A 13687-nucleotide genomic window follows, 5' to 3' on the forward strand; every position below is an offset into this window, starting at 1 on the left:
CCAGAGGCCATGAAATTCACAATTTTGAAAGAGGCACTATTGCTTATCATACTTATACACTTAGCAATGCTTACTAGATAAGTCACTTAACACCCATAAGTAGATCAGAGTAACTAAGAGAAAAATGCACTTCAATTCTAAACCATGCAATTGTGCACCCCACCCCACCCTATAGGAACCACAGACCCTGGGGTCACATATTTCAAAATTTTATCATCATAAATGTTATTTCATCAAATATGGTTGATTAATACTAATGAGCAGATTTCAAAGCATTCATTTATTTTCAGACTATGTACCCCCCCCCCCCCCCCGATACCCCTGACCCAGGGGGCATGAAATTAACCATTTTGCTAGATCATATGCACCTTTCCTCATCATAAATATATATATATATATATATATAAGATCATTGGCATAATACTCAGGAGCAAAGGAAAAGATTTTCAAAGAATTAATGTAATGTAGAGCCCCCCTCTCCTTACACCAAATAGCTAAACCCCTGAAATAGGGGCCATGAAATTAACATATTTGGAAGAGGCACTCTTGCTCATTATAACTATGTACTTAGTTAGTTTATTTAATACCCAGGATCAGAGGAGAAAATTTCTGAAAAAATAATGCATTTTCACTGTATAATCTATATAGCCCCGCCCTAGCACTAGAACCCCCAATCCTGGGGCCAAGAAATTCACAAATTTGGAAGAGGCACTCTTGCTCATCATAACTATGTACTTAGTTAGTTTATTTAATATCCAGGAGCAGAGAAGAAGATTTTCAGAGATTTAATGCATTTTCACTATATAATCAATAGAGCCCCACCCTAACACCAGAACCCCTGACCCTGGGGCCATGAAATTCACAAATTTGAAAGAGGCACTCTTGCTCATCATAACTATGTACTTAGTTAGTTTATTTAATACCCCAGAGCAGAGAAGAAGATTTTCAGAGATTCAATGCATTTTCACTATATAATCAATAGAGCCCCGCCCTAACACCAGAACCCCTGACCCTGGGGCCAAGAAATTCACAATTTTGGAAGAGGCATTCTTTCTCATCATAACTATGTTCTTAGTTAGTTTATTTAATACCCAGGAACAGAGAAAAAGAGTTTTAAAGAAATAATGCATTTTCACTACATAATCAATAGAGCCCTAACACCAGAACCCCTGACCCTGGGGCCATGAAATTCACAAATTTGAAAGAGGCACTCTTGCTCATCATAACTATATACTTAGTTAGTTTATTTAATACCCCAGAGCAGAGAAGAAGATTTTCAGAGATTCAATGCATTTTCACTGTATAATCTATATAGCCCCGCCCTAGCACTAGAACCCCCGACCCTGGGGCCAAGAAATTCACAAATTTGGAAGAGGCACTCTTGCTCATCATAACTATGTACTTAGTTAGTTTATTTAATATCCAGGAGCAGAGAAGAAGATTTTTAAAGAAATAATGCAGTTTCACTATATAATCTTTATAGCCCCACCCCAGCACTAGAACCCCTGACCCTGGGGTCATGAATTTCACAATTTTGGTAGAGGACTCAATGCTGATTACAATCATACCAACAGTTTGACTGCTTGATGTCCAGGAGTAAAGAAGAAGATTTTTTAAGATTTCATTAATTTTAGTGGTTTTGGCCCCACCCCTCAGGCCCCAGGGGGGCGAGGACCATAAAATTCACAATTTTTGTTCCCCTTCACAAACTAATTGAGTGACTCAGGTGACCTAAAATTTGTTATTAAGAATTGAATAGTCCTGGTAGTCTCATTTAGTATTTTATAAAATAGACCGAATTAAAGATGCTTTACAATGAAGGTGTGCAGCTTGGTCAGCTGGGTGAGAGGTAGACTTTTGTATAAAGAGAAGTTTCAGTCAATAAACATTTTTATTGATAAAGCTGCTCTCAAACCGTTATAAAAACCTGTGCACAAAATTCATACTTTTTACAGTGCCCAAATCAATAAAACAACACAGTCAAAACACATGTTCTCTCTCTAAATATTAATCAACCTCCAGTTTCAATGCATGGATATTTTATGACAGACATAAATCAAGAATATCTGCACAATGAAAATCTGCATAAAGAAATTTCTGTTTTTATAAGACCCAGATTTGTTCCTGAGACTGTTGATAACAAGAATTTGAATTTACATAAATTTCCCATAAATGTGCAGCTATAAAGTTCTATAAGGATTCTTTTGAAAAGTTAACAATACTTTTCTTCATTCTTATCCTGTCTGCATTTTATGACAGTACTACCATTTCACAAGGACATACCTTATTGTCATTAACTGTAGTATAGGTGGACAAATCAAGCAAACCTTTTTTTAATTTAACACCAAAAATTTCGATACTGGAAAAAAAATAAGGTCGTATGATATCCTCTTCAGTTTAATTTAAGCTAAACCAATTAAGTGACTATAATATGATATTTCTTACAGAAGATGATTAAAATTAATAATTTTTTTTTTTTACCATTTTTACTGATGTCCAACTCCTCAAGGTTGATCAAGCTTCCGATTGCCGGAGGAATATTAGTCACCTCATTGTTACTTAAACACAATTTCCTGATACCATGGCAACAAAATAACTCCTAAAATTAAAATAATAAAGAAAATAATTTAACCAGTTTAAATATGCAGTGATCAACTTCTTAATACATTTCACCAGATTTGGTTAAAGCATTATTGCAATGTAAGAACAATTTCACATTTATTAAAAAAAACATGTCAAAAACTAGTTTCTAAAATAATTTCATGAATTTCATCTACAGACAAGCCAAGAGTTATTTACCCTGGCCAAGAGTTATGTCCTTGGCCATGAGTTACTTACCCTTGGTAAATCCTGAATTTGGTTGTTATCTAAATATAGCTCCTCTAGCGTCCGTTCAAAGTTAAACACCTGCGCGGGGACATCAGTGAGGTTACAGTGGCGGTAGTCTAACTCGTAAATTTCCTCCTGAATCTTTGGTCTCAGACACGGGCATTTCTTAACAAATCCAGCCATTATCTATCCTGAAAGTAGAGAAAACAAACTAGACTGTATTGTAAGTCAAGGTATTTTAACGAAGTTTTTTTTTAACATTTTGTATAAGGGGAGACTTAAACTAGACTTACATGATTTAGTGATATTATCAATATTATAAACTTATGCTGCCATTATAAATTTTATAATTTTGACTCTCTCATAACAAAATATTGCTAATTAATATCGGAATTTGTTTCTATATTGATGACTTAACAGTCACCTGTGTTGTAGGTCAATATTTTCTCTAAGAGCTATACCCGGCTCCGTAATAATTCTGCTGTGACTTACAATTGCCGTATTGTCAATAAATATTGATTTCATAAGAATCTCAAGTCCATACTCCATCACTAATTAAAAATATTGGTATTCAGGAATAAGTAGATAATTAAGCTCTAGAAACCAATGAATATTACTATTATTTACTTTGAACAATTTGGGTACACAAGAAACTCACATAAAAAAACCACTATAAAGCATACATCATTCTTTAATAAATCTGCTTGGTGCAAACATTCCAGATTATATAAACTTTATTTATATGACATCATATCACACCTGAGATGCCTAAAAGTACAGGTGTAAGAGACAGGGGGGTATAATTCTGACTCTGATCATTGTACTAACCCTCAAGTGTTGAGTCAATGTTGACTTACCATCCCACCAATGACAAACAACAGACACAATGAGATTTAAATACAGATAAAACACAAATCTCCCTAATCCACCAAGAGAACATGCAGAGTTTTAGTGCATCAATTCAGAATGAACTACAATAATATTCATTCAAAAACCCTCAATATCAGGACTTACTAGATTACTGGGACTGCTAAATGTTCCCATCTCCAAAGCAGAAAAAGTAACCTTTTGTCCAGACTGAATATTTTTTCCCATTTGTCATAGCTTATTAATAAAGCAGGGCATCACCAAGAAGAGCATCCCCATGCAAAAAGACATTATCTATAAGGCAGCAATAGACATCTATCTTGATGCAAATTACATTACTTCCGTTACAAACAAAAGTATAGGCCTAACCTCCCTATAAACATATAAACAAAAAATGATGAGTGTTGGAACAAAAAAAATTCAATGTTGCTTGTTCCCAAAACTTTCTCATTTTCCTAATGGTCCCTGTCCTTGAGCCAAATACTAACGTTAGCTTCGTAGACCACAGTATTAAAGTTCACCTGGACATACCTGGTGTGAAGTTCCCCAGCCATTACTGAATCTCCGGGCTGTTATCTCCTTTAACTTATAGCAAGTTTAATGATTTCACATTCGTCATACTGGTCATATATCTAACAAATTGATAGTAAACCCTCATATTACATTTGATGTGGAATTATGACAGATGATTGGCACCTAAATGTTAAGCTTGTTTATCATTTGAAAAAGTTTAATAAAGTCTGAAATATTTGTGTTTCTTATGACTGGATTAGAGATTCTAGCTCAGGCCATCATTTTAGACCTCTTGTTTCTTACAAATTGGCACATTTTTACATATCGGTAATTACTACCTCATCCTGTGTTCCAAATTCGCCCTGTCTATGTTTTTTTTTTTCGGAAATTAAGACTGAAATGAGCCTTTTCATCTACCTTCCCCATCAACATATAGTCCAAAATTAGGGTATACAGGTCAATAATGACAGGGTTTAAAAGAATATGAAACATCTGAAATCTTTTGGTTCAAAATAATGAAGATAAGATAATTAATTGATTAGATATACCTCAATATAATTGATATATACCAGTATCTCATCTAAGAACAGGAACAAACCCAGCTATCTGATTGTGAAAAGAATGTACTACATAACAGCCCAATGCTGTAAAATCAATATGTCTCGGACCCTCAATCTTTGAAAACTGAATTCTAGTTTGCTGTCCCCTCCTGTATATCATAAAATAGCCTTCACACTCCACCAAGTTTTATTACCCAGAACTATCAGACATAACATTACACCAATTTTAATTTTAAAAAAATCTTCCTTCTCAAGTTACTCATGCAACAATAAAATCTTAAACTGCATAGCTATTATCAGAACCATATGTAATGGACCAAGGCATGATCCAAAATTTTAATTTCACATACTTAAAGACAATATAAAGTCATCAAAGAATTTTCATTCAATTCATTTTATATATATAATATGAAGTCTTGAGATGACTAAAGGTTTCTTGGATTCTAATTTACTTCACTATCCCCATTAGAAGACCCAGTTATGCTCGGCTTGTATCAATTATTCACCATTCAGTTCTTGTAATTTACCTGTACATGTCCCTGCATAAATATAAGTAACACCTGCAGAAAATGGTCCATCAATAAGCCATAACATTAGAGAACCATAAAGAAAGCATCTTGAATATATAATACTGGAGTCTAGTATTACATTTGAACCCAAATATTCACAAGGTGCTGTTAAATACCCTAACTGAAACCTTTGAACTAAAATCCACCTCATCATGACTCATGTTCAAGTAATATATACAATTTTTTTAATATGTTTTTGGATTTTTTTTTTTGCACGTGTGTAAAATAAACAAATACTTTTTTACATATTCTAGATATTCTGAGCACTTAACATGCTTAACGGGAATTTCTCCAACTCTTTGTTGACTTAACTAAGTTAAAGCTAACTCTTAAACATCCAGCTACCTGGATACAAAATCTATGTCCTTAATTTTACCCTAAACAGACAAAATAATTATATAAATGACACCTTGAAACCTGTAAACTTCATTAAAATGTTTTCACCTCTTTTACCCAGATAACCCTCAATGACCCGAGTGCTTACTTAATGATAACGCAGGAGACACACTCCGGATACACGAATTCTCCGAGAGCTCGACAATACTAATTTCTATATAGAAAGCAAAGCATGGATGTTTATACAGCACTACACCCAAGTTGACAGAAACAGCAAGTGTCACAAAACATGGTCGTAGAACAGAAATTGTTATCTGACTGTCCCTCCAAAAAACATCCATTCCAAACCTCGCAAAATTCCACCTCGACCCCCACTCACGTTTCATAGTCCTATCAACCCGCAAATAAAAAGGTATGTCAGATACATATATTGGATTGTAGACAATAAATATGAGCTTCTTTTAGAAGCTAAAGCCATTTTGATTTGGAAGTAAATATTTGAAGTAGTTGTGAAAATCGTTGGAAGAGGATTATGAGATTTAGCTTTTTAGACTTGTGAGGACCGTGTATAAATCGACTATATCTGTAGTGTAGAATCAGTCAGTTGGTGATCTCCTAGAAGTTAAGTTTCGTAGTCCCACCCGCCATGACAGATTACGCAATGAACAGCTCTTCCTAACCATGCTAACCCCATACCACATCTGGGGGAATATAACTGTCAGCATTTCCTTTAGTCATGCTTACCTTGTTCAATTTTTCTAGAACATTGTAAAGGGGTAAAGAGTAAATTATTTCTAAAATTGCCTATGTAAGTTCACAATAAAGTACTTATACTGTTTCATGTGGCTCTTGGAAAACTTTTTGGTTAACATCAATAGTAAAGTAAAAAGTTCAAAGAGTCAATATATTCCTTGGTTTCTGATTTCCTAGCCCTGTGTGTCTACTGTCCGACTCCAATGATCACCCAAGGTTGACATTCTTCTCTAGTTGTACTAGGCACTCCCAGTTCCTACCTCTCATGTCTAACTCGATATCCCACCTTATAGCAAGGCCCTGCTAATTCTCTCTTCATGTCAGCATTGACCAGAGAAGGACAATGTATCATGGGTATTGGTGTGATTAAATTTCTTCCCTCAAAGGAAGAACGGGTACTACCCAAAAGGCAATGACACCCCTGCAAAATGTCCCAACTATTTGAACGAATAATCAATCACAGAAATGAGACTGTCATCTTCAAAAAAGGGGTCAACGGCCTTAAATCTGGAATTACATGCAAGTTTAAATGAAACAACCGGGGGAAAAAAGCTTTGAGATCAGGGCAGACATATTCCTTTCAGATATTTAGACTCGACAGTGAAGCTGTGAACTCTATACCTGGTCTCCTCTCCGCGTGGTTTATGACCGATTCATTGTTAAAATCCCCAGAATCAGATTCCAAGCACAGATCGTCTGTAATGTAGCAGCATGGGTAATCCTTGAAAATTAAATTCCACAACAAATTTAGGTGTTTAAATCAGACGCCTTATGTAATGTCTATTCATCCAAGTATACAAAATAACAGGAAAACCAATTAACACACTCCTTAATGGCCAGGGAAAAAAATAGATTCAATGAAATTCAGAAATATAAGGTCTTACACAATACAAGTACGGACATATCAATAGAATCACTTTTTAAAGTTTTAATCCACAATGAGACTTTTTCCGTGCACTGTCATATGGCATGGCGATCACTGCATTAAACTCCACTGTTTACCCTGTGTATTGTTCACGGTGATTAAATCGTGTTTCCATTGTGTGATATCACTTACAGACAATCTCGTCCACCACATAAAGTCCACTGAAGTGATAATTCCATACAAAGTGTATTTATCTTGTAAAAGCTGTTTACAATCCCTGGACAAGACGTCAATTGGACCATGCTGCTATAAACGTGGATATTTAATGGTAGCTTACCCTTATAGCAGCTGGGTATAGGCCAGCGTTATGACAGAGGACAGACCAACCAACCGTGAAAAACCAAAGAATTTAACCTCAACCAATTCACACATAACTGACATATATGGTCTAAAACCCCATAAAGTCTGCCAACAGCAATAGGCTCAGTCCCTAACATAATTCAAATGTTACTCAACAGCAGGCAATGAATTAAACCACTTTAACAAAAACATCAGGAATTGTGGGGGATTTTTAGACCCTAATAAAAGCATCTCCACTGCAGTAACTTTGAATCAATTATTAGCATGATTAGGGAGAGAAAAACAGACATTTTCGTTCCTACATTCCTCAATATTATTTATGAATTAAAAGTTAATATTTACCTTATCAGGAAAATTAACTACAATGTAATGTTCGAGTTTTGTTCATTTGTCATCGTTAATCCATTAATTACTACAATCCATGGAAACAGCGTATTCACAAGGTTATTCCAAACTCACGAAATAAGTTCTGACGATTCACAATAATTCATGATAATTACACACATTACATAATTCACAAGAACTCAACAGGATCAAAACATCCAATTTTAAATTGCTTGCCGTAAATAAATGTAAAGGTGAAATTTTCATTCTGCACAAAAAGGCCTATTTTGAAGTATGTATTATATCAACAAATGAAACCCCTGAGAGCTCTTAGATTTTGGAACACAGGCAAACCTTGAATAGATATTTACACAGGCAGCATTTCACCTTAGTTTGGTTGCGACCCACATAAAAGCAGATATTAACAAAAGGGCAGAGACAAACTTTTACGAGTTAGCGCGTATCCCAATCCCCCCTGCCTTCTATCGATCTTACAGAAAGAGTTCATTGGGCGCTGCATCGATCATATACATTTCAATAATGCGATTCATTTAAAAATGCCCATACTTTAAATCCAATCTTTTTACACACGCTGTATTCACCTCGATTGCAGCCATTATCAGTTTATCATGAATACGCCATTTAAAACTTTTACATTCACTGAATGACAGAGAAAAACATGACGTTTAATCAATTTTTAGAAACTGAAGGACAGAAGAAAAGTTGTAATAAACAGAAATTCAAATGTCCTCCAATTTCCTTTTCATTAAAGCCTTGAACTTAGCTTTATTACAAACAGTCAGGCAGAAAAATTTACTATACCTCTTAAACTAAATAATTAACAAGAGAAATCGAAGTTAACGAGCATGTCAATGGCAAATTCTGGTGGAGTCGGAGTGAATTTCACCTAGAAATGGGCGCCAACTGACCTATCTCATACACTGAATTCAAGATTGTCACAATAACTCAAAGTAACAAAAGTAGTAGCACTACTATCTTACTGATATCATAAATCAAAGAAAATAAAATTATTTTTATATGTTATATATATATCTATGATAAGAAGGAACAGTGAAAAAAAGAAATGACATGACAAACTCAACTGGTTCAGGGAAACTGTCTGCCTTGCAGCAATTAGTTAAAAAAAAAAACATATGTGGTATTGATAAATCACAAATAACTTGAAAGTGCAGATTTTTTATATAGGTCAACTGATTTTAGGTTTTCTAGCTTATTATGCTAAGAAAATTAAGTTGTCTAAAAAATATGTACTAGTTTTTTGCAACTGATAAACATTACATGTAATGGTTTGGGCCACTGACATCGGCCTGGATAGCTCAGTCGGTAGAGCAGCTCACTAGAGATGCAGGGGTCCCGGGTTCAATTCCCAATCCAGTCATTCATTTTTTCCTTTTCTGTTTCAAAAACAACCATACCAAGCCAAATGGTGATTCCTCATTCTTCAGGCTTTTACACTAATACAGTTGCTACAAACTCGCCAACTTTTATCAATTGTCCATAAAATGAAATGAACTAGTGCTAATTGTAACGGGGACCGTTACAGATGTTCCCCAAACGCTCCCCAACTCCCTTTTGGTGCCATATTGCCTGTAAGCTTCATTAAATAAGACAAACTCGATGCATTTAAGACTTGAATAACGTTTACCCAAAAGTGTACCAAGTTCATTCAAATTTTGCGTGCGCATGTGAATGCATGTGCGTAATGACCATATCATCTTGTCTACACAATCTATATATTTTAATATACTTAATATTAAAGTATTTAATCCAAAAGCATTAAAAAGATACGCTCATTTCAAGTGCACGCACGTGCATACATGAGCATGGTGACCATACCTTCTTGTAGATGTCCATTACATCTATCTATGTTCTAAATCCCACCCCGTTTGGTTGAAAACCAAGGGAGTTATAGCTGTTTAAAGTTTCAGCCAATCAGATTGCAGCGCACATACATGCACGTGTATGCATGTGCATGGTGACCATATTTTCTTGTAGTAGTCCAGTATATCTATCTATGTTCCAAATCCCATCCTGTTTGGTTGAAAATCAAGGGAGTTATAGCTATTTAAAGTTTAAGCCAATCAGATTGCAGCGCACGTGCATGCACGTGTTTTCATGATAATTGCTATATATCATGTTGTAGGATAACCTAATGCATGGCTATTTTCAAAATTTCAAAGGATTTCGTCAAAAAACAAGAAAGATATTGAGACTTTAGTTTCAGCCAATCAGAGCAAAGCGCACGTGCATGCGCGTGAGATCTTGCTATTTTGACCATGTCATAATGTCTATGCTACTAATATACCCTTATATTATAAGTTTCAAAGCATTTCATCAAAAATTTAAAAAGTTACGCCTATATCAATTAAATCGGTCATTACACATGTTGCACGTGCACGCTCTTGCAAGCACGTGCGCGCAAAATGACCTTCGTTCCGCAAATCTACATAACATGTCTACTGACCCTAAAAACATTTCACCTTAGTCGGATGTATAGTTTACGAGATCATTCCCGGACAAAAAAGTACCCAGGAAGAAGAAGAAAAATAATAATAACTAGGAGACTTATTGTTCACAGAACAATAAGAGGTCTTTCCACCTTCTTTGAACTCTGTTTTATATCTGACTCCTTAAAAATTAAATTCCATGAAAAAGAAACCAAAACTCTCTTAAAGCATAGAAAAAATGAAAATTAAAAAAAAAAAAAAGAATGACCTTGACCTTTGACCTTGAAAAAATATTCAAGGTCAAAGGTCAAGGGTCACAATGCAATTGACCCCATGCTTCTACCACTTATAGTTTTCAAGTTATAAGGTTTAATAGTAAGTACAAAGAAGTTAAAGGGCAATAACTCATTTAAGGGGTCATCAGATTCTTTTGCACTTAAACAATGAAGTTAGGTCTAAAGACCCTTAAGACATTAGTGAAGGTTTGGTGTCTGTAGGGTCTACAGTTTCGGAGGAGTAGCGATAACAAGGTTTTTCGCACAAGGGGCAATAACTTTTAAAAGGTTTAATCTTAGGGGACAAGAATGAAATCTTTGAAACAGTTTTAAGAGTACATATCACTGATGGATAGACATTAAGTATATGTTGAAAGACAAAAGAGATACAAAAAGAGCTAATTTTCTCATTTTTGGAATGACCTTGACCTTTGACCTTTACATGAATTTTAAGGTCAAAGGTCAATAAATCTTATGGAGTTGGTCCCATGTCTCTAGGACTTCTTGTTTTGAAAATTTTTAATTATTTGTAAAATTCAAAAAGTTTCAGGGGCAATAACTCACTGAAGGGGTCAATGAATACTTTCGCAATAAATCATTGGAGTGTCTACTAAATTAGTCGAAGACAATAGTGAAGGTTTCATTTCTCTACGGTTTATGGTTTCGGAGGAGTAGCGATAACAAGCTTTCTTGCGAAAGGGGTAATAACTCCGAAAAGGATCAAAGTTCATATAGGCAGGGTCAACTGCGAAAATCTTTTATGAAGTACATTCTTATGAACTAAAAATCTTTTGATAAATCTTGAAACTCAAAATCACACGGCGGAAAAATAATAAAAAATAATAAAAAAAAGAAACAGAAGAAAATCAATAGGTCTTTCCACAGAAAGGTGGAAAGACCTAATAATAATAATAAGAAACAGAGTAAAAACAATATGTTCCCCAACTTCGTTTGGGGAACATAATAACAGAGATTGAAAAAGACTAACTTTTGTTTACTTTTCATACATTCATTCTTTATTTCCTCCGAACCGGAGGGTGTATAATATGTAAAGTTTTAAAACTATATTTTAATTTTTTAGAAAGCTAATTAGACAAAGAGCTCATTGTCAATACTGGCAGTTACAGGTCTGTTGTAATGGGATGTAAAGGGAGAGAACTCAGGATAGGAGTGGTAGAAAGGGTTTTCTATCATTAAAATGGTGTGTACTATGGACCCACTTTAATGATAGAATTCAGGGGAACCGGTCACTTAATCTAAACAATTTAAAACATTATTACACATTTTCTTAGATTCATCCAAAGATTTTCAACATCAATCTTGTGGGTGGGAAGCAATTTTTTTCAAAACCAATTTTAACAAAATTTTTAAAAATGTAAAGAAAATGATGTGAAGTTTTGGCTTTATGTGGATGATATTTATTGATTTGCTATTATTAGTTTGATAGTAATTTTTAGTGTAACTTTTAGTCCATTTATCTTTAACTTTGACCAAAACTTTTGAACGGCAAGGGGTAGGGCTTTCATACTCAGTGTTCATATTCTTGGTAGGCAAATCATTTAGGAAGCTAGGATCTCTAAATTAGAAAATAAACTTTAAATGCTTATGATATTATTAGGGACCCCATCTTACTAAAGTTAGTAAAGTAAATTATTTGGAGAACAGTCTCTATCTCTAAAAAAAAAAAAAAAAAAGCAACAGACGACTACCATAACCACTGGCACTGTTAACTCTACTGACATCATGATCAAAGAACTTTTTCTCTTCCCCATAAACCAAATAAACAGACAAGAGACAATGGAAATTGTTAAAGACAATCATGAAAACAATATAACTACGATAACACAGTCACTGTAAAAGTTCTATTGGGTCTAAACACTGATAGTGATAAAACCATTTTTAACGTGAAAGCGTCGAAAATTAGTGTAATACCAAACAGATCATAATTACCGCCAAATGCCACAGGTGACTTTCTTCACGAGTTACATATTAATCTGTCAAAATAAAAATAATCATTAATTCTTACCATTACTTCCAGCAAAAAAAATCATAGTGCACGCAGTACTCGTGAATACCCCGATGTCGCCATGTTTGTTTATTTGACCACGTGATCACGCTTTCAAAGCTTTTACCGTATCTCCCCATAAAAACATATGGGTAGATGGTCGAGTGTCACTAATTTCAACTTGCGGTTAGATGGCGTATTCTTGCAAGTTTTTTTTTCTTCATAATGTATGAAATTTGGATATGGATGACGATATTTTGCCACTGTCATCTTTTATGATAATTATTATCAACCGGTTTCAGGCGCGGATCCAGGAATTGGAGTTACAGGGGGCGCCAAAAGTAGGCAAGGCGTCTGGGGGCCGCCTTGAGGCCCCCAATGGGTCCAGGGCAAAGCTCTGGTGGGGGCCCAGGGGGCGAAGCCCCCGGAAGCTTCTGGATTCTAGTGATTTTGTAGGGTAAAAATGAGGTCTACCAAGTAGACATATTTACATTTTCTAGACGAAACTGTGATTTACGTTAACTTTGACAATTTTAGGGGGGGGGGGGGGGGGTGGGGGCGCCGCGTGCGCCCCCCTTTTCTGCCACTGGGTTTGTGGGATTTTTTCCAGGGGGGGGGGCATAGTCCAAAAAGATCTTACCCAGAAATTTCTTGACAATTAATCCAAATAAAAAAAAAACATTAACTACTTTCATAAACATTAAAAATCTGTCAAATTTCGTTGGGGTGAGGTGGGGTTATCTCAACGAGATTCGTAGCTATATAGACTAATTTAAACATTTTAAGCATGTTTTAAAAGATCCAAAGGATTTTTTTATTCCCCCGTAATCGCAGATTCAGGGGTACATGTATATAGTTTTTACCCTGTCTATCCGTCCGACTGTCCCTTTGTCCGTAAAAACTTGAACCTTGTCCATAACTTTGGGGGCATATCAGTGTTTCCCAAACAAACCCTGTTTCATC

General features: G+C 35.2%; 1 protein-coding gene across 7 annotated transcripts in view; it reads right to left on the reverse strand.

The window, feature by feature from the left end:
• Nucleotides 1-12835, reverse strand: part of LOC134229396 (uncharacterized) — a 33879-nt gene extending 21044 nt beyond the window's left edge. For 2 of the 7 annotated variants that reach the window (XM_062711174.1, XM_062711185.1), the window contains exons 1-3: nucleotides 7995-8600; nucleotides 2839-3020; nucleotides 2482-2599 (exon numbers count right to left, since the gene is read on the reverse strand). In XM_062711174.1, coding sequence (XP_062567158.1) covers nucleotides 2482-2599; nucleotides 2839-3012 — 292 coding nt within the window. In that variant the 5' untranslated portion in view covers nucleotides 3013-3020; nucleotides 7995-8600. Of the gene's footprint in view, nucleotides 1-2481; nucleotides 2600-2838; nucleotides 3021-7048; nucleotides 7649-7994; nucleotides 8601-12745 lie in introns of those variants that run through there. The other 5 variants (XM_062711178.1, XM_062711143.1, XM_062711151.1 and 2 more) reach the window with 4 other exon arrangements.
• Nucleotides 12836-13687: the final 852 nt, after the last annotated feature.

Source organism: Saccostrea cucullata, unplaced genomic scaffold (assembly GCF_032062105.1).
Source record: "Saccostrea cucullata isolate Sc308-1 unplaced genomic scaffold, CSIRO_AGI_Scuc_v1 ctg6713, whole genome shotgun sequence".
Lineage (NCBI taxonomy): Eukaryota > Metazoa > Mollusca > Bivalvia > Ostreida > Ostreidae > Saccostrea > Saccostrea cuccullata.